General features: G+C 33.9%; 2 protein-coding genes across 2 annotated transcripts; both read right to left on the bottom strand.

The window, feature by feature from the left end:
- Positions 1-613: 613 nt before the first annotated feature.
- Positions 614-12,742, bottom strand: LOC122006525 (phosphoglucomutase, cytoplasmic 2). Its single transcript, XM_042562069.1, has 18 exons — positions 12,586-12,742; positions 11,016-11,097; positions 9,467-9,522; positions 6,189-6,302; positions 6,001-6,063; positions 5,007-5,126; positions 4,820-4,920; positions 4,524-4,583; positions 4,348-4,447; positions 4,100-4,257; positions 3,928-4,023; positions 3,591-3,654; positions 3,443-3,524; positions 2,401-2,576; positions 2,220-2,296; positions 1,378-1,510; positions 1,025-1,141; positions 614-937 (listed from the first exon to the last, which is right to left on the bottom strand). Exons 1-18 carry the CDS (start codon positions 12,664-12,666, stop codon positions 866-868), a joined length of 1,752 nt encoding a protein of 583 aa, XP_042418003.1. The 5' UTR covers positions 12,667-12,742; the 3' UTR covers positions 614-865.
- Positions 12,743-14,806: 2,064 nt separating this feature from the next.
- LOC122006524 (U3 small nucleolar ribonucleoprotein protein IMP4-like) lies at positions 14,807-20,117 on the bottom strand. The gene is made up of 9 exons (XM_042562068.1): positions 19,865-20,117; positions 19,695-19,778; positions 19,481-19,590; positions 19,326-19,376; positions 18,843-18,986; positions 18,679-18,768; positions 18,113-18,219; positions 15,263-15,347; positions 14,807-15,133 (listed from the first exon to the last, which is right to left on the bottom strand). The coding sequence occupies exons 1-9, from the start codon at positions 19,974-19,976 to the stop codon at positions 15,032-15,034; spliced, it is 885 nt and encodes a 294-aa protein (XP_042418002.1). The 5' UTR covers positions 19,977-20,117; the 3' UTR covers positions 14,807-15,031.
- Between the last annotated feature and the right edge of the window lie 6,925 nt (positions 20,118-27,042).

Below are 27,042 nucleotides of genomic sequence, written 5' to 3'. Positions count from 1 at the left end.
CCGTAGAAATGTCAATCGGGTAATCCACAATTAGGCATGGTTCAAACCATGTCATATACGACCCAATAAGTCCACAGGCTTGTGCTGGTAATGAGTTTCCTGCCAGTGAGTTATGCCCTACTCAACATAAAGTTGGGTCAAGGGCAACACATGAATCTACCCACACGTTAAAATTAGTTCACAATTTTTTAAAAAATAAATAATTTTATTAATTAATTTAAAATTTGTAATTAGTTATCATTTCACCCTATTTTAATTTTATAATTATTTTCTATATTGTTACAATTAAATTCGGACTGTTAGGCATGCCCAGTTAGAGCTCGTCTGCATTTGTGGCAGGACTGGCACGATCAAGTGGCGTCAAATTGTTAGGGGCACAACCCACTGCTGCTACCCTACTTAAACAATCGTCATCCATAAGCATCACATGCTATTGCTTCTAGAAATGACTTCGCATCTATCATGGAACTCTGCGATATATATTATATAATACCAGAGATGACTCCAATCCACCATGGATCCAAATTCCTTGGATCGAGGTGATTTAGCATCCTTCATGATAATTCTTAATTGTAGGTGATCCATCTATGGGCATAAAGACGCACCAATGCCATGAAAAACGTTTCGAACATAAGGACTAATTAAAGGGGTTTGACTTTTCGTCACTACCATGAGTGCCTCATGAATGTTGCTGTGTATCTTCCATGAGCACCGAGTTTGGTATTGAGCTCTCAAAAATTATTTAAAAAACATATAGAAAGCCATGCTTTCTAGCGCCGAACACAACAGTCGTTGCAGAAAGAAAGGAAGAGATAAATCGCCAAATACTCGAGCGTTATTAGTGGCTTGGTCCACTACACTTGTTCTATGTTATCACGGTAGGAGCAGATCGCCCAGTGAATTCTTCCATCTTTGATAGTTTAATGGCCACCTCTACCTGCAACACCAACAGCGTCCGACTCATTATTTGCTTAAGTTCCACGAATGAATTAGGAAAAGGAAAAAACTGCAGCACTTTACTCACTAGTGGAGATAGTGCTTCTTGAGAGTCCCTTCCTGTTTTTGTTGAATCATTCTCGTACTGCTCGATGTAGACTCGGATAGTAGCACCCACAGAACCAGTCCCTGATAGCCGGTATACCTACAATTCACGTCAGATGCAAAAAGATGATACGGTTAACTCGTACCATTGAGAAAGACAACACGCTTTCAATTTTAATTGTGCCATACAACAAAAGGCCTTGCACTTCTATTCTACAGAGTTGATGAAATTTAGTAAAATTATAACAAAAAAAAATGAGAACATTCTATGCGAGGAGCTCTTTAAGGCCTGGGTCAGAATATAAAAGCACTCATATAGTAGGTGTTTTAACATACCAGACGTGAACCGTCAGCAAAGAGGAATCGGATGCCTTGATGTTTTGAGATGGAGCCATCGACAGGATCTTTGTATTCAAACTCATCAGCTTGAGCAGCATCTGAAACATCTGATCTTATCTCCTTTATTACCCTAAACAAAACAAGAAACACATGCTTAACGAAATTAAGCGCACATGATTGCTTCCTTTAGAACCGTCCAAAATGAACTATTGATAACCAGTACTACTCTGCTAAACCACATTCCAGTTACGTCTGAAGAGGGCTTCTGAAAAACAGAGAAGAACAAATAAGAGAGCGGCAAATTTAAAAGAGTACGAGGGTTTTGATTCCTAACTACCTTGCAGACAATTGTTTTGGCTAACTTAAAACTAGGTTTCTCTTTTTTGGGTGATCATTCTAGTTAGAAGTCAGTGCACCTTATGTAATCGATTTCATCAACGGTTCAAAAGTCTCAGGCAAATCATCATCCAAAACTTTTCTCCTTCATACGACTTTAAATTGGACATGAGATAGACATGAGATATAATTGGCAAGTGTTCGCTACATACATTGAGCACAAATTAGATAACAAAAAAAAAACAACCAGATGAACTGAAAATAGAACTCTTGTTTGTTCTCATATGGCTGAAAATACAAGAAAACAAAGGTTAGAATCCTCCTGACTCTGAAACTTCCAATTAAAATTTCAGAAAGGAAGAAAGAAGATATAATTTAGACAATACCAAGATCTAGGCATAGGTCTATAGCAAAATAAAATGTCATTAGGTTTGCATTCAAGAAAACAATGATAGGAAATAGCATGATATCTGAATGCTGCAGAAAAAATAAAGTAGCATTACTTGTTAAGATTAGGAAGTGATGCTTGAAGGTTCACCAAATGTGCCATAAGTGCCTTAGCTCCTCCAGCATCAACATTCTTTACCAAAAAACAACATTAAACAAGGGCAATCCGTCACCGAAAAAGAATTTGGCAATATTTGATTCTCCATAGTACCAAGTTTTGCTTGAAACAGCCCGTACCTCATAGTCGTAACGAGTATAATAGTGACGCCCATAAGTGGCCCAATGCCCACGAACTATATCCTCAACAGTTATCAGCTTTTTCCCATCTAGATTGTCCTTGTTTTTAAAAGCAAGAATTGAAAGCCAAGCTAAAACAGCCCAAATTCCATCCTTCTCACGAATATGATCAGAGCCTGCCAGAAAAGGCCATCAAAAACAGTGTTTGTAAACCCAGTCCAGACCATGGAGTTAATTTTCTTTTTTAAAGGGAAAAACCAGGTTAAAAAAAACAATAACCAGGAAAACCACTTCTATTCAAATCTAATTTGAACCAAAATATGATAGGTTTACTTGTGATGTATAATTTTTTAAAATCAAGATTGAATATTTACTACTGCATGTTAAAAAATAATCTTGTTTAGGCCATCATAATATATTTGTATTTTATGATGATATACTAGAACAAATGGAAATCTTGTTTAGATATTATTTTATTGAACATAAGTTTTCATATCTTCAAGTAGGTTTATCTTTATTTTAATATTTTGCTAAATTTATATAAAATACGTTGTGTCAAAAACAAATCATATTTAAGATGTCAGTTTTAAAGCCAACAGGGTCTGACCAATTCAACTAATTGAACCCATAGTCATGTTCTCTAATATGTTGGACTCTGCATCTTACCCCTCCATATCTATGTCACATGATGACAATCCAAGTTAAACTCCACACCCATGTCAAGTACATATATCCAAATTTGAGTAACATAGGCATGTAAACTCCAGTTTGAGTTCGATCTCCAGATGGATGCATAATTATGCATTGGAGTGTGAACAAGGACAATGATTGATCAGCATTTCTCAATAAAAATCCACTCAAAGAAATGACCACTGATCCCCCCTTGAAGATGTACCAAGTTTGCCCCAATAAACATGATATACATGACAACAATATGTTGTGTTTGAAAGCTAGCTAGCAGTTTTTTATTACAAGAATAATGGAAAGACAGCCTACATTTTACAACCAAAATGCATAGAGGGAATAAAAGGATTTAACAAACCTGTCCCAAAGCTCTCTTCACCACAAATTGAACACATTCCAGCATCCATCAAGTTGCCAAAAAATTTCCATCCAGTAGGTACCTGAAATATGCCAGCTTATGTTTTAACTCTTTTTCACAAAAACTTTGATTTCCATGAAATACCCACCTCAAAAAATCTGAGTTTCAGATTCTGTGCCACTACATCAAGAGCAGCAGATGTAGGCATACTCCTGAAGACCAGATGAGCAAAGTTAGCAGTGAAGACTAAGGACTCGAAAAAGTTGCTAAATATGTGAAATTGTGTGTATCATATGTGATCAATACATCACAGGATATTGTGGCCAAAAAGAATTTTGGTGTTGCATTTTAATTCAGTAATATAAAATTTCAATATTTTACTCAGCTGTCTCAGCTTGCAGTAATCATACTTTCAGCATCAGAATAAAATAGCAAAAAAGACAGATACCGCAGCTGATTATTGCACATGAAAAGAACTTCATTACCTGGCCACCCCTTTCAAACCAGAGGTAAAGTATGGTATAGCATCGACTGCATTGGCAGCAATTATAGCAACAGAGTCTGATGGAGTGACAAAAAACCTAGTGATGCAGGATAAGAACTCTGGATCATCCCCATAGTAGGTTTGCCAATCTTATCTATTGAAACCCAAAATACCTTTTACCAAGGACCATGTTTCTATCAGCATCACCATCAGCAGCTGCACCAAACTCAGGTGGTTCATCTTTAGAGCTTGATTTTCCCAATCCCATTCTTTCAACCAATTCTTTTGCATAGGTCAAGTTAGGATCTGGATGCCCACCTCCAAAGTCTTCCTATTTAACAATGATCAATGCTTAATAGAATATAAGTGCATAATCTCAGATTATAAAGTAAGAGATATCACTAAAGAGAAATCAAGAAACCTTAGGCGTGCAATTTAAAAGTGAAGATTCATTTGCACCAAGTTCATCAATGAAAATACGTTTTGCATAAATCCCAGCGACACCATGGAGTGCATCATAGCTGAAAACAGTAGATAACCAAAGTAAGATAAGCAGTGCAAAATCAAAGATACCAGCAAAGAAGTTAAACTACATACCAGAATGTGAACTTTGGACTCACAAGCAGCTTTTGAATAGACTGGAAGTCAAAAATGGACCTGAAGATAATACATGAATGTAATATATGGAAAATAAAATATTTCAAATTATTTAAAGATATTCCCATTCCAGAGCAACATTCTGTGCACTATAGCATCCTTGCTCCACTATGGTATACATTGATCATCATTAAAAAATTAAAGAAACATCATGAAACAAAGTTCAAAGTATTGCTACAATAAAAAAACCCTAGCATATATATTACCGTACCCACAGTAACAAGACAAAAACTTACTTCATAAGTTTAACATAGTCAGTGGTGGAGTCAAAGACATCCACATCAAATGGACCTTCAGGTCCAGAGAAGCTGCTTACACTTGTAACAGAAATATCAATCTGCAAAATAGTTTACTCGTCATCAAACTTTTATCAAGTTTGCAATCAAAGATACCAAAAAGAGAACCGTATAACATAGAACATACATCAGGAAGATCTTCTGCAATGAAATATTCCTTTATTGTTGTAGTATTGGCATAGATCTTGTCAGTGATAGCTTCAGGAGCAGGCCCACCATTTTCCATGTTGTACTTTATTCCAAAATCCTAGTAAAACCAAAGTCCAATTGTTAATTGAACAGATTAAACATCAGTGTCAAAAGAAAGATAAACAAAAAGATTGTAAATATATCAATATCAGAAGTTGCATGAATCACAAGTCATCCAATAGTTGGGAATTGCAGGTGCATTACCTTTTTAATTACCCTTAATACTAAATCTTATGATTTGAAGTTTTAACTAGATTGAACTTGATAAAGCATTATGGATAAAGTGATAACATATAGGTAAAGAAAACATAAAAGAAAATAATATAATAGAAAGAAATCCAACCATTAGGAGTTAGTTGAGAAGTAATTTAATGGTAGAATGTAGATTTGTGACTAATTAATGAAAAATATAAAGACTAAACATGACTACTTTTACATCTAAAAAGAGGACCAGCTAAGACTTCTCATCTTTCAATATTGTATTATGATTTATGATGTCTAGGAAGGCATCCATCCTAGATCTTTCAATTGTGTACTTATGATGTCTAGGAAGCCCTGCCTAAAATATTTGGCGAACAAGTCTCAAACTAATCCAAAAGATAGTACATAGAAAGTTCCTAAGTCCAGGTCCAGGTCCAGGTCCAGGTCCAGCTAGTTCAAAAGATATTATGTAGATTTTAAAAGCTAATGATGGACTGTACTTTCATTGCAAGCCATAGCAAATTGGTTCTTGATTAACTTTACAAGAAGAATAAACAAGCCACAGTTCAAGACATATTACATATCCATCCATATCTTACAACTGGAAGAAAAAAATGTAGCATCACTCTGCATACCCCATTAAGAAAGCAATGCTGCCACTAGTTAACTAAAAGGCGAGACCAAATAGAATGTTTACATATGGTGAAAAGGCAATATGAAAAGAAATATACCTCATGTGGACCTCCTGGGTTGTGACTTGCGGTCAAGATAAAAGCTCCAGTGGCCTTTGATCCCTGAAGTAAGAGAATCAAAAACCAGGGAATTAATGCATTTTTTATTTTAGCAGGAGAAAAGGCAATAACTCGTCTAAAACCACCATAAAATAGATGTGATTTATAAACAGTATAGAGGCACTAACATCAGCACCAACTCTTTCACGTATGACTGCAGAAACTGCTGGTGTTGAGAGAAGACTATCTTTTCCAATCCAAACACGTCTAACTCCATTTGCAGCAGCCATCTTAGCAATGATCTGATAGTACACGTGATGAACATTAATTTAATTAGTCTAGCAAATAATTGGATGAAATGTGTTTGCAATAGAATGATAAGAATCTTATATACTCATTGTTTCTCCTCCCTTCACTCTGCAGACTTTTCTAAAATGTCTATATTTCCTAAAATACTCATTGATAAAGTTCAAGATCAATGTTTAAAGCAAATATCGACTGTCAAAAGCAACTTGAACCAATCAAGCAAACTCATCTGCCACCAACTGTAGTTCCATAAAACATCTAGCTCTATGCTACACTATGTACAAAATCCAATTATATTTTTGAAAACCAATAACGACCATTTGTCATATTGAATAAATACTTGAAGCAGTTTAACAGTAATTAAATGGAATGAGTATGACTTAGTTGAGATGTATAAAGTACTATTTTATTATAAAAAAAAATCATTACATCAAATTTGTCGCACTCTACAGGGTACTCTATATAACTCAATTACCTAATGTGGGACCAACCCATCACATAGAATTAATGGAGCTACAAACTGTATTTTTTGCTCAAGCAGGAGATAGATACTATTTATGTACAACTAATTAAATAAAAAAAGAAAGAAAAAAAACAAACTGAATTAGACATTTGATAACAATGAAGATAAAGACGCTATTAGAATAAAAGTTGAGAAGCTTGATGACAGTGCTCTGGATCAAAGGTTGCATTGAACTTGATAACATCTTCAGGAGAGAAATCTTCAAAAGATGAAGTTGGTGGAGATCTTGATAAAGTTTCCTTCACAGAAGAAATTTTATTTCTAGGTTTGCAAGGTTGTGATGAAACTTATGAGAAGTTGCAAAATCAAATTGATTGATTATGGTTCCAACATCAACACCTGAGATAAGGAGTTAATATTAGGAGGGAGTAAGGCTCTGGAGTTAATATTAGGAGGGAGACTAAGGCTCTATTTGTTTCACTGAAAATATTTTTCATGTTTTCCAATGTTTGGTCATTGGTGCAATAGAAAATTATGGTTAATGGATATTTTATTTTAACAACCTCTTACCAGGATAAAATTGCATTCAATAAACCTTTCCTAGGACCCCGCATTGGCAAAAGCTTCATGCATCATGTTGCCCTTAATAATCTGGGCTAGATTTTGTGAAAGAAAACAGATTTTTTTTTTAATGATGGACATTCTTTAAAGGAGGATGAATGCCCTTAGAAACAATGGAAATCAATCAATTTGCTTTATTAATAAACTCCTTGTTCTCCAAATTTTATCTTGTTTATGTGCTCTGATCGATTTGAGAAGGCTGATTCATCTTGACAAGCCGAAAAGGATGGGTAGTTCAATAACTCCAAGTGGGCCAGAAATCTGACTGGGCTAGGCCGTATTAGTGGTTGGACAATCTGAGTAGGCTAGAAAAGCGAGTGGAATAAAAGGGCTAGTTGATTCAGGGGGAGGGGGCAGGAGGGTAGTCGAGTCAGATTGTCTAATTGATTAGTCCGATGGGTCAAGTTGGTCGAGTCGATTGAGTCAGTTTATTTGGATAATTGATCAATTTGTGTGGGTAAGTTGGTTTAGGTGAGTTGGCCCGTTCAAATGGTCTCAGTAGGCCAGACATGTTGCCAAGTCTAACTGTTGGTTGAACCAAACTGCCGACTAAACCTTGATAAGGATTTTTTAGTGAGAACCAAACACAGGAAAATATATATTTACAGATTTTAGGTTTTAGTGGCACGTTGTATAACAAAAAAATAATCCATTTTCATAGAAAAGTTCTTCTAGAAAAATATTTTCCACAAATAAATTATTTGTTTGCAAACAAATGGATCCTAAGTAGGAGTTAATATAGGAAGGAGAATTAAAGAAAATCAATATAACTCCAACAGATTCGAAGAAGATTATGTAGAATCTTTATTACATAAGGGGTTTCATAATTTTTTGGAACATAAGGAGGTTGTGCAATCCACGGCCTCTTCCTTAAGGGATTGAGATGGAGAGTTAACTATTCTATCATTTAAAAAAATTATTGTCATATTTAAACTTTTAGGATGCGTTTGGTTGAAGGTTATCCTTGATAACCTTATCCATTCAAAGTTATCAACGAAAACTCTATTTGATTTAGGTAATTGGTAATTCCCGAGTAATGATTCTTTCCTGACACATAGGCAAAAAGGGCATGCAACCCAGAATCAGAAAACCTTTTAAAAGTATGATTTTTCTCGATTCTAGTGTTAACAAAAAAATTTTGCCAAAAATATCCTCTGATATTTAAACTTTGGGATAAAAATACCCCTAAAATTTTTATAATGAAAATTTTATTTTAAATTATAAAAACTAAATAAAAAAATAAAAATATATGATATTTTATTAAAAAATAAAGTTGTATTTTTGAAAATATTATATATATATATATATATATATAGAGAGAGAGAGAGAGAGAGAGAGAGAGGGGGGGGGGGGAAGTTTTAAAAAATACAAAAAGAAGTTCAAAAAGATAAACAATAATAATAATATGTATTATTGGTTTTGTAACCGAGGGTAATAAAGTAAAATATTAAATTAGGTTATACATTAAAACCTCCAAACAAACAAATTTTTGTTGCATTACCTAAGTTAAACCAAACAACATTAGATTATGTTTTATTCCCTATAACATTAGTTATATGATTACCTGATAATCACATAACCAAGGTTATACATGATAACTTGAACCAAACACACCCTTATAGTACTTAAGAGTATACCCCCATAAATCTAAACTAAATCAAGATGATAAAAACATGTTTCATGAATTAACGTTGGAAATATCATCCAAACATGAAATTGGCTCCTAAGTTAGTCACTGCCAAATACTGTTCTCACCACCGTCACATCAAAACCTGCAATCTTCTCTCACAAGCCTTGCTATACAATTTGTAGGAGTTAGGACAAATAGTAATTATAGTACATTGGTAACTACCATGAAATCATTTGCAAATAACAACCTCAATAACTCCAATTTTCCTAATTGAAACAGCCCATCAGAATTAATTATCAAAAGATATGAAATCCATACTATAAAAGTTGATTAGTTGTTCAATTTTAAAATGTATTTAGCAACTACAAAACATATATCAAAGAACAGAGTAAAAATTTATGAAACATGCTACGTGCAAGAAAATGTATTTATGTATAAAAGAGTACCTGAACAGCATCCTTTGAGAAATAACGGCCATCCCCTGAAACAACAATAGTAGCCCCTGCACCAACATAGTACGTTAAACTATAATACAGAAAGAATTATTCACTATATAATTTTCAAGCTTAAGTAATTGTTGTTTAAAAGTAATGACTAAATGGAGCATCCAAAAAGGATGAGATAGGAACAGAGTCCACAGAAACACTTGGAAGCTTTTCTTTAGCGTCTCCTGGGCATAATTTCAATTTCATTTTAGAGAAAGGTGGAGAGATAATCAGTTTTTATTATATTAAGCAGACAAAAGCTACTATTAGGCAAAATAATAATAATAATAATAATAATAATAATAATAATAATAATAATAATAATAATAAATATATATATAAGGGGGAAAAACAAAAGAAAAGTACTCCTGCTGAAGCTTAGGGTTATATACAAGGGTATCAACAAGTAACCCAATTCAATCCATTGAACTGAGTCATACATTTTAAACATGAGGCCCAACTTGGATAGACTTGGCTAAGGATCTCAACAAATCTTAAATTTTTTTTTGTTGAATTAGTCTCATGTTTTGGGTATACCAAATAGATAAAAATACTCAGAGTTAGATTCATATTTTTTGGGGATCAAGTTATTTTTTCCATTGCTAAACATGTATTTATCCATTTCCTAACATAAGTTGGGTTGGTTTATGGCTCTTCAGGTTTAATTAAACAGTCAAAATCAATGTATCCAAGTCTGCGTTTGAGGAACTTTTTGGAAATCTCTGGTCAATTAAAGCAATATTCATCAATGTAATATCAGTGCATGTGGAAGATTATCTTGGAAATTAAGTAAATCACTTTATTGTCATGGAGGCATAGACTAATGCTAAGAGGTTTCTTTCATGCCCCAAAGCAAAAAGTGTATTTACTGGCCATATTGTACCATGTAGATCTGTTGTAAACCACGCACACCCTACAAGCAGTTTCAATGAATTATGTTTATGGGAAGGAGAAAATGACGCTACCTCCTCAGAAAGCCACAATTAATCTGTGCAAATTGTTGCATAATGTAGTAGAGCATGATACTGAAGTGAGCTGTTAATATTATAATTTTTGTCCATGTTATTATGGCTCCCATCCAGGACTCCACCTTTAAATTTATTTTGTATGTTAATTTGTATTGAAAAGTCCAAATTAACCCAAGGAAAACAGTTTAGATTATCTGTCCAATATGAAATTATCAGTCAATACTCAATTTCATGTTACAACAATAACAAGCTTTGAATTCCAATGGCCAAGGGTTAGCTACATGGATCTTTTCCATCCATTAAGCTTTGTGTAAACCCAAATCTGAATAGTAAGCTTTCTTACATTCTTTTAGTACAATATAAATGATAGAGAGTAAACATCCAGAATAGCAATTTTGAACTAAAAGCTAGAATCTAAAGGGGGTGTAAATGAATAAAGTAAGCAAACTAGCACCATCTTACACTAACAAATTACATTAAAATTGTTCAGGACTTACTACTGGAGCAACAATTAAGCAAGAGATAAGTAAAAAAAAATGTACCCTTGACTTTATCTGCAGGAAGGGCATTAAAAGTCGATTGAACAAAGTTGTGAAGGTAATGTGGCTGCTTAAAAACTGTCACCTGTAAGCGAGTCAGAGTATACAGGTTAAGAATAATTTACTTCAGAAAGTATATCATGTTCCATCAGAAATCCTAATGGTCTCATTTATTGGACAAACAGGAGACAATTTATGGAGACCAATAGCACTCATATCCCTGACATTCTGCTCAAAGAATTATGAATTTTAACAATATTGAACTCACTCAAATTTTGTATAATAACTTTGATTTTTTTTTTTAATTTAGTTTGTCATTATAACATAATGTTCCTTTTTTGCTATCCTAGAAAGCTGTTATGCCACTTTTACAGAAAACACACTTTGTGTTAACTATATATCTGCCTAGTAAATGATCAAGACCAGAGCTCCAAAGCACAAGGATCATCAACCTTTGAGCTAAAAAATATAGCAGATGCAGGAAAAAAAAATAACAACCACATTGGACAATTCAATGGCATCTAACATGACGATCAGAATTATAAGCATATATTTGTATGATAAATAAGACAGTTGTTATGCTATGATTATAGGGTGACTTCAACTTCTATTTTTTTCTTAATGTAGGAAAAAAATGGAAAGAGAGTTGCAAATGCTGGAAGATAAGTTAGGCATGAAATCACACTTTATAGAAAGTAATTAGTACTGATCTCCATAACAACCTTACACAGCAACTGCAAAATAGTATCCTTTCTCAAACACTCTCCAAACTCCGACCAGACAATAAGAGCTACTAGATTGATTAGTGCGTAACACACACAAAACGACTGCAATATAACTCACGAAAGAAGAAAAGAAACCAAAAAGACAAAGGGGGGGGGGGGCGAGAGAGAGAGAGAATCCAAGAACAATAAGATCGATGCAAAATCCATGGCCTCGCCATTGATCCACGTCATATTCGGAAACCAAAGCCGAACAAGATCTTCCACGATCTGGAGAAACTTATATAATACGAATATGCTGAAAGTTCATCTAGTCAAAATAGGCATAGCAAATCCAAGAACAGGTAGATCCAAGTAAAAATAATAGCATATACAAGAGTCTATGGCATTGATCTGAATCAGAAACCAAAACCATATCACGAGCCTACGACATTGACCTGAACATAATCAGAAGCTACGTAACCCACTCGCAATAACGGAAAAGGAGAAGAAAAAAAAATTCAACGAACAAGCCAAGCGACCAATCACTTTAGATCATCAAAGCTACGGTGAATTAGAGACCAAAGACGAAACCACACAAATCAACAACTCAGATGCTAACTAGAACCTGAATCAAAAAGGAAAATTCTCACTATCGCCATCAAAACAAGATCACCACGATCCAACGAAGTCGCAAACTGCACGAACGATCCAAAGTCTAGACCACTACAAGCTAAAAAAATATGAAGAAAAAAAAAAAGCAATCCAAGAACATGCAGATAGAAACAAGCTAATCGCAGTTCTGTGCGATAACAACCACCAGAACCAGATCTGCAGAGGAGGAACGAAAAGAAGATCGATCGACTACACACCTTCTTCCTGAGTCCGGAAGTGCCGGGCTTTTGTCCGTCGAAAGGGGTGGTTTCTTTTCGTGTCACCGTGAACACCCCCATGGTGATGAGTGAGAGAGAGAGAGAGAGTGGAGACGAGAGCGGAGAGGAATCGGATCGATGCGGACGAGAAGGAAATATGAGCATAATATAGAGGATATAGCGCTTCCGCTTCGCTCCACGGACACAGACCAAGTAGCGGTTCTCCGCTCCCGGATCATGGGCTCAAATGGGCCTCTTTGTGGGCCTTAAAATTAAAAATGCGCATCAAGCGTTTTTTAAAAAAGCACATTTTGTGAAGATGAATTTGATCCGTTAAAAATATAAGAACAGATGCTCTATTGATTGCTCTCAATTATTTGCATATTTAGGGTATAAAAAAAAAGAAGTTTGGCAAATTGGATATGTTTTCGTGTCCTAGAACAAGTTTAATTCCCTATCCATCGGATATTATTCTCTTGACAACAACACACCTTTTTCTTTAAAAAACAATCTTTATCTCATCTTTCTTTTGATAAAGTTTAAGTTTGTGAAAGTGTTAGGTCAATGAAAGTGAACATGGTTCCCGTTTGTGTTTTCTTATGGGCAATGTTTATGGAGATAACAAGTGCGTTTATTTCAGTGGGTGTTACAGTATTTAATTAGTTTGTCTCAATCAATATCTAACCACTTGTTAGCGTGGATGATACCGCCATATTCAATCGGTTAGCACCAAACGACTCCAACTATTTAAAACTTAATAGATCAATCAAATTTTTATTATTAAAATCAATTAATTCGATAAACTAAATTGATTTTTTTAAAAATAAAATAAATACTTTTAATATCTTTATTATTTTGTAAAAATCAATTTAATGGATTTACAAAATTTAAAATCAACAACCAAACTAATTTAACCAAAATAACTAATGTTTTTATAAAAAAAACTCAAACTTTCAAATAAATCAAATTAAATTCCTAAATTAATTTGAGTGGATAGATTATTTTGATTTGACTAATGTTTTGCTAACCCACCGTTTGTTAAAAAAAAACAAGTGAAAAAATTTAAATGTAGATGGGCTGAATCATCCGGTCGTGCAGCATGAAACATCCCATACAAATTAAGACTCGGCAAACAATGATTCAGTAAAGGAGCTAAGTCACTTACAAACTATTCGGATATTGATTGGAAAAATAATTCGTTCAATTAAATTAATGAGCTGAGCTTAATTTCAAATTCGAAAATATTATTGAGCCAAACTCAAACATAACAATATTTGATTCGTTAATTCGTAAACGTATTCATTAAGAAGTATACGAACATGTTCATTAATAAGTTTACGAACATGTTCGTTAAGAGATTCATTTACCTTATTATATATATACGAACTCGAACTAAGCTTGTTTAATTTTTAAATAAATTTTTTTCAAATCTAGCTCAAACTATTTAATTTTATTATGAGCCAAGCACAAACTTAAGAACTAAAGCTCCACTCAACTTGAGCTCGAGCCTATGGATAACAAACCGCGCCGAAACTCAAGCCTCTTACTGTTTGACTTAACTCAGTTCAATTACACCCCTAACAATGAAGCAACCTTTATAAGTGAGACAATAGCTAAGTACTCTCACAAATAATTAAAAAATTTTAAACGAAACTCTAACTATTTAATTTTATTATGAGCCGAGCTCGAACTTAAGAATTAAAATTCGAATTAAACTCGAACTTAAGGATAATGAACCAAACCCGAGCTCAAACCTCTTAAAGTTCAAATTGACTCGATTCGATTACACCCCTAACAATGAAACAATATTTATAAGTGAGACAATAATTAAGTCCTCTAACGAATAATCAAAGAATCTAAAATTAAAATCTCAACTACTATACATTTCAAGGCATTTTCCCTCCTTAGAAAGCAAATCTAAAAATATTAACCATATGAATAGACATTCATAAATATTTTTCAATTTATGTTGATGACCAAAAAAAAAAAATTCCATAGAATTAAAAAAAAATTATCTGACACTCCAACTGTTATCTAGCATTTAAGATTCAAATCCTACATACGATCCACAAGAAAATATATTCCTCTACAAACCTAAAAACGGTAACCACTCCGAATAAATAATCACTGGCCCTTGTCAATCAAGATCTTGATGATTTGAAAAACTTTAATAAAACAAAATTGATCTCCTTCAAAATTAATCAGGATCACAAGAACCGGATTATTAAAAAAATGATTGTAGATTTTAGTTGATCATTTCTTTTCCAAATGTAACGTGTAATCCACAGCCTGCATACTAAAAATATAAAATTAGAAAAGTAAAATGGAACTGATAATACACTCAGATACTATACTGACGGATTCAGGTTATAACAGTTAATGAAGCTCTGGTGTTGTTTGAAGAAGATGAAGTGAAACAGGATACGTAGATTTCAGTGTTATGACTTCAAGCTCCAAGAACATTTTGCTTCTTAGCAGTGTTCATATACGGCCTGAGGACCCATTCTTTCTGAGCTTCATTTTGTTGATCGACCGTCCCAAGAATTATCTGTAGGGAAGTAGTTTTATAAAATAAAAGAGAGCGTCATCAGTTGGCGGCCAAGAACTCATTGAACTAACATTATGCTTTGGAAATAGGAGACCTGAACAAGATTGAACCGAGGGGGGAAAATACTACCTGATAAAGCCGTAATTCAAATCGAGGACCCACCTCCTTTAGTTCGACCGATTTAGGGCCACCGTGTTTCTCATACACATGATGCCTGGTTCAGAAAAAGAAACAGTCAATCATCCGATAGTGCAGATCGGGACTCTAGCAGTAACATATACATCTCCTTTAAATGGCATAGGTTGTTGATCAATGAAACATCTTTGCTCAATTGACTTCAAAATATCAAATGATAATTAATGAAACAACAGGCTGAAAGAAAAGAATGTATATACATATTAGAAGTTGATCGAGCAACTCAATCACTATCTGAAGTGTATCGAGTTTAAGAATACAGGACAGAAATTACAAGGCAGATATCCAAACATGCTGATCAGAGTGTGTGATTTGCAGATAAGTATTTCACAAACCTATATCCCAAAAGAAAGAAAAATCCCATAACGCATATCGTAATTGAAATAAGAGGAATCTCATATTTGATCAAAATTGTGTAGTTTTAAACATCGAATAACTGGGATTGCCAGCGTTATAATTCAGAACAATCAAGTATTTCAGATCAGCTACGTGAATCCTTTGAACTGTATACAAAGCTATACTAGTGGCAATTGAAAAAAGGAGGAATGCCATATATTTTTATAAAAAATCTTTATTTTTAACCATAGAAAATACTGATATTGGCTATGGAGTTATCATTCAAAACAATATTCATCATCAAACTGTAATTGTCCAAACTTTATCCTTCCATAAAGCTCTATGGAAGATTATATTACAAGTATTTTTGGAATATATTAAAGAATTTTTAATTGCATTTAACTAATATTTTCTTTAGTCGTTGAAATACACCTTATGCCTTACACAATCCATATGATCCTTTGCCTATTTTACCATGTACTAGACCAAAACTCAAGCTTCATGGAAAATACCCAAAATGACTTTAGATTCCATAAGAAAATGGATGTAAAGAATTAAAATTTGGCCAAATTGAAAGCCAAAAAGGATGAAATAGATTAGAATTTGGTTGAATCAACAGAAAATTCAAGGATTTAGCAAATAGTTTGCTGACCCATCATGAATTCTAGCAAACACACAGATTGTGTCAAGTGTCTTAAATTCTAACTTAAAATTTTCAAGCTTGTGTCCACTCAAGATTGTTACAATATTACAATATTGTAATCTAGACTGAGAGTCTTGTCTCTCCCTGACACACAGTTGATTGAGAGAAATTAATGTTGATTTGAACAAATTTTGATTTAGATGTGATTTACATCACATCTAAATCTCTATAAAATGAAATATTTAAGATGATTTTAATGATTGCTATTAACACATTTTTATTGTACTTTTGTTATAATACATTTTTAATATTGATTGATTTGATATTAATAGATATGATTTATTAATTATTAAACATTGCATTTATATTAATGATCTATTATTACCTAATATTTCTAACCTATGCTTTTATTAACAAACAATAATATAATATTATTAACTTGAAAATGATATCATATACCATTACTATATTGTCATAATATATTTTTGTATTACTACTCTAACAATAGTATTTGCGCGCACGCGCGCAGGCACACACATATATAGAGAGAGATTTGATATGTTACGGACCTTTTGTTGCGGATTCGTTCGGACTTTACTCAGGGCGCCTGGAATTGATCAAGGCGCCCATGCGTGACATGGTCCAGGCACCTGGATTCATTCAGTAAGTTTTTTGTCTTTTTTTTTGTTTTGGGATATGTTATATGTATTTAGGGTTCACAATTTTAGGATTTAAGAGTTGGGTTATAATGGATTTGGGCCGATAAGATTTTCCCTCTAGAGTTCAGGCTTCTCTCTTGGGTAGTTGGGTTATAGTGTTCAAAATTAAAAATTTTAGATGCTCAGGATAGATTATATGTATTTAGGGTTTAAGATTTTAGGATTTAGGAGTGCGGTTATAATGAGTTTAAACTAATAAGATTTTCCCTCTAGGGTTCAGGTTTTTCTCTTGGATTATAGTGTTCAAGATAAAAAAATTTTAGATGCTCACAGGTATAGTGCTCATCTTTAAGGAAATGTTGATTTAAAAAAAAAATTGAATCAGGAGCTTGTGGCGCGGACGAACTCACGGCGTATGGTAAGCAACATATCACGCTTATATATATATATATATATATATATAGAGAGAGAGAGAGAGAGAGAGAGAGAGAGAGAGAAAGAAATGTTATACTGCATATCTTACCTTCCACACCCCACGAGCACCTAAATTTTTTTTTTCGATTTGAATTTTTTGTTTGCTTAATACTATAACTCAACCCCTAAATCATAAAAGCAAAATCTTATTGGCATAACCGAGAGCTTAAAAATAATAAAAATCACCGTGAACAATGCTATAAGCATCGCCCACGCTAGGCGCCCAGGATAAAAAAACTTTTATATATAGTTTAGTATCTAACATATGAAACTATTATTTTGTTATTTCTAAATGATTCTAATTTCATCAATCCTACCAATTTGAAATAACCTACTTTAAAGTTTTTTTCGTTCAATTCCAATACCAATTTTGACAAGAATGTATAGGAGCTACAACTAATTGCTATTATTTTATCAACTCTTGGAGTAACAATTCTAACACACTATGTGAAATCCATTCATTAAATACATCAAAAAGAGAAAGAATTACTGTTCAACTATAGATTTATACAGATTGTAGAGTTCACTCGAAAACCACTGCATGATAGATATCCCTTTATCTACACATAAAAGTTTTATGTCTAAACATCAGAAAGTAGGGTATGAGTAAAAAGCCTAAACTAGAGTCAGATAATGAAAATCAAAGAATAAATTGTGAAGGCCAAGGAGTACCTGAATGAGATGTAATCAGACTTGTTGGCAAATGTGATTATTCGTTTAGTTTCAGGTTTAGGCACAGGAAAGAGATGTTTAAGGATGTTTGCAGTCCTTTGACCAAGCTGTAGTTATTCACAATGAAGCAAAACAAGTCTAAGGAAAAAAGAGTATTTATGCCAATGCAGAAAGTTAAAGAAAGATAAAGCAATACAAATGTGCACTGAACAAAATATCCATCTCCACAAAATTTTCAATGAAACAACATATTAATGAACAGTCTTTTCACTAATAGCTCTCCCAATATGTCCAAGGCTCATCCTTTCCCACTCTTCAAACCAATGCTACTAAAATGAATTTGTATGAAGTCTAAATCATCTAAAAGCACAAATCACTGCTAACAATATGAGCACGCAAGGTTAGCATGTCAATTGTCGAATGGTTTGAGGTTTTTCTATTTCAGTGACAGTTTCATCTTCAGGGTAGCTTTATAAACCAATATAATCTATACTAGCAATAAGCATAAAATTAGCCAATAAAATTCAACCTTCCAAAAAAAGAAAGAAGATAGATTAAGGGCATACTTTGCTTGAAAAATTGTCCAGAATCAGGTGAGGATAAGCCTCAGACATTGTCCCCATTGCTTTTTTGTCTTTGATATCATGCCTGGTCACCTACAGACAAGGAAATGTACAGATGTTTAAAAAATGTACAAACTGTGCAAGATACAAAATTTACTTCTACATACCACATTCAGCAACTCAAAGAATGCAGTTGGACCAAATGGCAAGTGGCAAATGACCAAATTATCAGGCTCACCACGATGCTCATGCACAAAAATAACATCTGTATATTCATGCGCTCGGCAAAACTCAATAATTTCTGAGATCACCTACAGAACAATGTATAACTGTGTCAGTTGACAACAAGAAAATATCTATAAAAACATCCAACAAATAGATACAAATCTCTAACAATATAGATTTTTTTTATAAAAATGGCACTATGAAGTTTATTTTTTTAAACAAGGTTCAAATCATAAAAATGAGGATGACCATGCTATGCAATGGATTCCCATGTCCTTAGCGTTAATAAATTTCATCCCACTAACAAAATGCCAACAAGTATGGCAAAATAAATGAGTTAATTTGTAAAAAGCAATAACTAAATACAATGACACTTATAAGTGCATGCCTCAATTTTATACTTAGAGAAGAATTGAGGAGCATACCTGACTACCACGGTTCATTCTTGCTGCGTTGGGAAACACCAATTTTAATTCCTAAATGAATAACATAATCACGTCAAACTTACGGACAGAGCTTTGATGCTTCTACGAAACAGCACCAGCTGAAATATGACTATTGGGAGGGTACAGAAACACACTTTTACAAACTGACCAAGACGCTGGCTTGGCTCACGAGATGTAGTCAACAAAATCTTTGGATCCTTTTCTGATGCGGTGGCATACTCATCGTCTATATGTGTTTTTTGAACTACAAGAAAAAAAAGAAAGAAAAAGAAAAGCGAGAGCTTTCAATTACCATAAACTTAGTGATTCTGACCAAGACAATATCGATAGACGCCGGAAGAGCAGAACCTGCAGTGTATTCATCCTCGAGGTCGATCTCTTGGCGGAGCGCAGCCTCTTCATTCCTCAGCTCGGTAGGAATAGGCTTCCCCTCTGTCATGGAACAAAATCCTCCGGATTAGAAAAAAAAAACACGAAGGGATTATTTAAATTCTACGAGGAAGGATAAATACAGACACCTTCGAGGGCTTCTCGGATCTTCCGCTTCTTCTCGTAGTACTCGCGTTCCTTCCCTTCCAAGCTCTTTCTGTAGAGGTACTCCATTCTCAGCCTTGTGTTCCGCTTCAACATCTCTCACAGAAAAGTGAAAATGAACGATGAGCCAGCGGCGGAGGCGGCGTTCGTCGGCGAAGGCGGCGGCGTTAGGCGGCGAAGAACAAAAACCCTAAAAACCTAAACGCCTAGCTGATTAGGTTAAATCACATTGTATTTTTCTATATTTTTAGATTTATTATATTTGGTTTCGCCAAACAAATTATAATTTTAGTTAAAAATATATATTTTTCAATTAAGAATAATTCATTTAAAATTAAAGGAAAAGTCAAACGGGTTTGAAAATTCGGTAAAATCAAATTATCCGAACTTAATAAACCCAACCGAATGATTAAATTTAAAAATTTAGTTCAATTAATTTAGTTTTTAATATTTTTTAATTTAATTTGATTTACAGTTAATTAGATTTAATTTCAGTTTTAAACTGACTAAATGGAATATAAATATTAATTTAATTATTTTTTAAAAAATATAAATAAATAAATAAAATTTAGATTTTTTAAAATTAAAATTGAACAAGGTTTTAAAATTTTAATTAATTTGGTCGAAAATTAAATTAATTAATCTTTTCTGAGTTTAATTTTTATAGAAAAATTTGATCCGGTAGAAAAAATATTGATTTGTTTAATTGTTAGTCTATTTAATTCAGTCATGTTGATCGAATATTTAATCCTAAATATAAAGACGGTAAGATTTTACTTTAAAAAAAATACAAATTTGATACGATGCTATTTACAGAAAAAAAAAGTTTGGGAAAAAATTCTGATCATTTGTTTCACCTTATTTACATATTTTCTTGTTGTAATTGTCACAGCCGACATCACTAATAGTTGTAATAAATATAATAACAAAATAAAAAGAATTAATAATAATAATTAATTACATATGAATGATAATAAAATAAAGATAAATTCCAATAATATAAAGAGTCATATAATCGGATCTTCCCTTCTTCCCGTAGTACTTGCACTTATTCCTTTCCAAACTCTTTTTTGTAAAGGTATTCCATCTTCAGCTTTGTGTTCCACTTCCGACCGCTTGTGCAATGCAGAGTGTAAAGTGAAAATGAACGATGAGCCAGCGGCAGTGGCAACGTTCGTCAGCTATGTAAGCGAAAAACGGAAGACGGCGAAGAACGCAAACAAAAACCCTCAAACCCCTAAACGCCTAACCTAGGTCAAATTTAACTTAATCGCATTTAAAATAATTTTAGGACATTTATTAAATAACAAGCCTTGTAGGGGTGATTACGTTAAATCATGGGTTTTTTCTACTGTAGTTTTCTATATTTTTAGATTTGTTATATTTGGTTTCGCCAAAAACAAAAATTTGTCAATTTCTTTATATTAAAACAAATCATAATTTTAATTAAAAAAATACATTTTTTAATTAAAAATAATTCATTTCAAGTTAAAGGAAAAAATTAAACATAAATTGGTGTGAGAAAAATCCGGTAAACTCGAACCGACTAAATTTAGAAATTTTTAGATTTATTATATTTGGTTTCGCCAAAAACAAAAATTTGTCAATTTCTTTATATTAAAACAAATCATAATTTTAACTAAAAAAATACATTTTTCAATTAAAAATAATTCCTTTCAATTAAAGGAAAAAAATTAAACATAAATTGGTGTGAGAAAAATCCGATAAAATCGAACCGACTAAATTTAAAAATTTAGTTCGATTAATTTAATTTTTATTTTAAAAAAAAACGGTTTGATTTTTTATTAATTCGATTCAATTTCGATTTTAAACTGAATAAATTAAATATGAATATTAATTTAATTATTTTTATTTAAAAATAAAATTAATTAAATAAAATCTTGATTTTTTTAAAGTTAAAATAGAATAAGGTTTTAAATTTTCAATTAATTTGGTTAATTCGATCAAAAACTCTGAATTAGTCAATATTTTATTGGTTCAGTTTTTATAGGAAAATTTGATCGGTTTGGTTGATATGAAATTTTTTTGGTTTATTTAATTTTTGATCTATTTGATTCGTTTGGTTTTATCTAAAGATAATAGGAATTTACTAAAAATAGAAAAATGTAAATTTGATATGATGTGATTTTAGTGTTGGATGTGTTGCGATGTATACTATAAGCCTATCTTTTGTATGAATATCTGTTTTGAAATATTTTAAAATGAGAATCACTTTGGTCAAATTAAATGTCTGCATTTTATATTTATATATATGTCAATGCAGTTGTCCATTTAATTTATATTATAGATAACATGGTGTGTGGTATCACACAGAAGATCATGTTATCGGTTCCTTATAAATTATAAATAGTAGCTCACAACTAAGATAGATTGAGACAAACCATTGGAACGATTGTAGTATAATTTGGTATTAGTCTGTCTTGACTATAAAATTACACTAGTATACTTTGTGTATATTGAGCAGAACCATTTGAGGTTGTTCGATTTATACTGACTGCATAAAAGATCAGAACCTCTGTTATTATAGATGTGCGTCCTCTTAATCCCTATATAATAACAAGCACGTATACTTAGTATTTATTTCTTTAACTTATCAATGGGTGAGATTCATTCGTTGAATCAATAGGCTCGATGAGTTGGGAGATAATATTATTTATATGGTGTGTTGTTGATTATAGAAGGAATCTGTATCATAATTATTTAGGTTGATGATGTCTCCTTGAGGAGCTCATAAGGACATTATGTAAACCCTGTAGGTGGACTTAGTCCGGCATGATAATAAAGTTGAGTGGTACTACTCTTGGAATCAGATGTTAATTAATTGAGTTGTCAGTAACTCAATTAATTAACGGGCATACGATATCTTAAACACAGAGAGATTAACACACTCATGATAAGAAGGAGCCCATATTATAATATGGGATTGGTGTGGTAGTTCAATAATAACCCTTTAGTGTATGAGTTATTATTGATGGACTTGGGTTGGGTGTTCGGGCCGAACACAGGAAGCCCAAGCCCATCAAGATGCCTAAACTAATTCCTCCTCTAGGTCCCTGTTGTAGCCTCTATATAAAGCCTCGCATCCACCCATCCATAACTTGGTTTGGTTTAACTGGGTTTGGTTTAACTTGGTTTGGTTTAACTTAACTTGGTTTGGTTTAGCTTAACTTGGTTTGGTTTAACTTAACTTGGTTTGGTTTAACTTGGTTATAGAAAGAGAGATTTTTTCTAAACAGAATTCAGTTATAGAAAGAGAGATTTTTTCTAAACAAAATTCTGTTATTTTTTTTTCTTTGTAACCGACGGCAAGCCTATAAAAAGGAGTAGGTGATGACTCCTAAAACTTAATTTTCTAATTCTCCACAATCCTCTTCTCTCCTTGTGGTTGGCGCCCCTCTTCCTTTGCTAGGGTCGGCGCCCCTCCTCACCTTGTTAGGCCGCCCCTTCTCACCTTGCTAGGGCCGCCCCTTCCTCACCTTGCAAGGACTGGCGCCCCTTCATAGCAATCCATTGGTGGTCGGCGGCTTGAAGAAGAGGAAGAAGATTAGAAGGTGTCCCATCCTAGAGTCTCCTTTTGTAGTCGGCGGTTTGGAAACCGAGAAGAGAAGGAGGGTGGTGTTGTCTTGGTAGATCGTCGCCCACATGACATCCAAGAAGAGGAGAGGAATACGGCAGAAGATCAAGAAGTTTTTAGTTACAAAGAAAAGGTACAACTAGTTCTTTAATTTCGATGTGAATCTAGTTTTGTTTTCTTTGTATCATTTTTGGAATACCAACATAAGAGGTCAGCGATCTTGTACTTCGATCAAGGTGTACTTTGATCATTCAAAAACTTGCTTGATTGATCAAATACATGTTTGATCGAAAATGTGGGTTCCTAGGAAAAGTTATGTTCTTGTATAATTTTTGTACAGAGAAATTTAAATAGAACGGAATTTCAGCGCCATCAGGATGACAGAGAAAAAAATTTAAAAGTTGAGAAAAAAATATGATCATTTATTTTAACAGGAAATTGCCTTTAAATCTTTATGCAAACTTAAACATTTGTATTCAATCCTCATGTTAGTATAAATTTGTTTCCGATATATGACCAAATCAGTTTATTTGTTTCAGATCCCTAACCTTGTCAAATTACCATATTACCCTCATTTGGATTTAAAATGCACAACTGTTCCTTTCTCTCACAATGTCCGACGCATCACTTTGCGACTCCAAACCTTGGTGACTCACTCCTCCTCCGCAACTCCAAAACTCGGTGACGCACTTCACCTCCGTGACTCTAAACCATCGGTGACGCACTCCCCGTCTTCGTCTCTAAACCATCTCCATCGACGTTGAAGGTAAAAATAAGAGGCGGCAGAATCCGACAAAACCATCTTAAACCCTTGAATCATCCTTAAGGAAAATGTGTGTGCCCTAGATTTTGACTAATTTGTTATTCCTCTGTGAAAAATCGAAGCTTTAGTTCATGGGTGTTTTCAATTTTATAAGGTTGAGATTCAATGAAATTAGGTTTAGGTGTTTGCATTGTAATTTTATGAATGAATTTGTTTTGCATCTTCTTCCATTCAAAGAATGTGAGATATGCGCAAATTTTATAGTGATTATCAATAAGCTGAGTAATGTACTCAATTTAAGCACTTTGATATCCAAAATCTATAGGGTTATACTCTAGGATATGAATGGATAAATTGTTAAACTATTGGTATTGTCCATTCTACTAGCTCGAATAAAATTAGTTTTGATATTTGAATTGTATTTTATGAGTGTGTTTGTGTTTATCTTCTTCAATTGAAGAAGATAAAGATATATGTTAGTTTTGGGCATTGATTATCAATAATTGAATAATATACTTAATTTAAGTGCTTTGATGCCCAAAATGTTTAGGATTTGTGTAAGTACCCTGAGGTAGTTTTGATGTGGCCAACCGAGTTAAGTTAGGTTTTGTGTGTATTTGATCCTTGTGTCTAAGTATGCAAGAACTTAGGAACACAAAAATCGAGTGAAATATGTAGCTAGCAAGAAGGATGGCATGGGAAGAGAGTCGACAAGCTCAGCGCATTCGAAAGACGAGGTGTTGCAGAAGAGTACACCGGTGGATGAGAAACACACCTGCAGTGGTCCAAGGGATGAGAAGCCAGGGAGGAATTTTGCTCCAGGAGAAGGCTAGAGTTGGGTTCGGGTGAGCTCGATTCGGGACTGCCGAAGCATCATCCAAGCGAGTGGAGTGAAAATGGTTAAAAAGGAAAGTTAACCATTTTCGGATAAACAGTGTCAAAGGCGCCTTCAAAGTCTTGGAAGACGCCTTTCATGAATAGTACCAAAGGTGTCTTCCATGAATAGTGCTGAGGCACCTTCAATGGCTTGGAAGGCGCCTTCAGTGAACAGTACCAACCTCAAATGACCGTTTGTTGCCGTTAAGTTATGGATAAAATTTTATCCACTTGAAGACGCTTTGAATCCTTTTAAAGGTGCCTTCCACCCACAGATAGGATCTCCCAAGGGCTATAAAAAGACCCCTGGAGGTAGGAAATATTCAACAACTCCTGTATTCATTTCCTAGCATATTTCTAGCGTTCAATGAGTGTAAGAGGCTTCTCCGCCTTCAACAAAAGAGACTTTTTAGTGATTTCATTTCCCTTGGATTCACAACCACCTAGGTTTTAACCAAGTAATTTTTTGTCTCTTTTTATTTTATTAGTTGTTCATTTAATTTATTATAATTGTGCTACTAATCTAAGTTGAAAGATTGGAAAAAGAGTTAATTTTATTTTTTACGCAATTCACCTCCCTCTCGCCGGCCGTGCTGGGATCGACAGTTTATACTTTAGGGTATGAATGGGTAACTAGTTTAAATTTTTGATGTTGTCTAATTTCCTAGCTAGAATAAAATTAGTTTTAATGTTTAAATTACAATTTTATGACTGTTTGTATTTTATCTTCTTTAATTGAAGAATTGAAAGATATATGTTACTTTTGTGTATTGATTAGTAAAAAACTAAATAATATACTCAATTTAAGTGCTCTGATGCCCATATTTTTTATAACTTGTACTTTATGGTATGAATTATAAATTATTCTTGTTGTTTAAGTGTGGTTGATTTTGTTAGTTTGAATAAAAATGAGTTTTGGATTGTTCTAATTATAACCTGTTTTATAAATATATTTATGTTTTATCTTCTTCAATTGAATGATTGAATGAAATATGTGGTTGTTGTTAGTGTGGGAAGCATCCGACGATCGAACTTAGGTTTTGATTATGTTAAAGGGTCCAAAGTTAAGTTGTCTTGTTATTTGACATGTTTGAATGAGATTGCAGGAAAGTCCTAAAGGTTCTTAGGCAAAAGCCCTAACTGCAGTTAGGCAGGTGGAAAACCCTAGGGGGTGGTAACCCTAGGTCCTAGGGGGTGGTAACCCTGGGAGGAAAGTCTTGGCGAGTCGAAGGCTTCGGCCAAAAATCCTAGAGTCGGGGACTCTAAGTTGAAATCTTGGTGTCGCGAACCGGGTAGAAGTCTGGACGGGTCGTGGAGCGGACGTCTAGCATGAAGACCGGAAGCTTCGGACGATAAGCAAAAGTCCAGTCGGTCTGGCAACAGGTAAATTCTCCTGAGAGGAGTAGGTGAGGACGCGTTCCCCGGCGAGGGAACAATAGGCGTCGGTTCGACCTAGTGTTTCTAGAGGAAATACGAAGTCAGAACCAGACAGTCTGATGATTGTCAAGTACTTATATTTATATACTAACTTGGTTTTACAGGGTATACTTTGTTTGCGGACTAATATGCTTTACAAGAATGAAGTTGGCTAAAGGAAGCCTCAGATGAATAGTACCTGAGGTGCCCTCCATGGAGCTCAGAGGCACCTTAAGTGACCTGGATGAAAGCCTCGCAGCAATGAGCAAAGGCACCTTCCAAGGAGATGGGAGGTGCCTTGAACGCTGGATGGAGGGTGCCCTCCATGGAGCTTGGAGGCGCCTTTGGGTGGATAAGCAGTGAACTCCGTGGAGCTTATCAACGCGGCTGACTCGGGGATGGAGGCACCTCCTATAGAGGTTAGAGGCGCCCTCAACAGCTTATATAAGACTGGTTCAAGCATATGCCAAAGAAGAACTCATACTTGCAATACTTTTTCTGTATGCTACTAA

Source organism: Zingiber officinale, chromosome 7B (genome assembly GCF_018446385.1).
Source record: "Zingiber officinale cultivar Zhangliang chromosome 7B, Zo_v1.1, whole genome shotgun sequence".
NCBI lineage: Eukaryota > Viridiplantae > Streptophyta > Magnoliopsida > Zingiberales > Zingiberaceae > Zingiber > Zingiber officinale.
The sequence above is the reverse complement of the archived record's forward strand: the minus strand, read 5'-3'. Positions and strand labels throughout refer to the sequence as shown.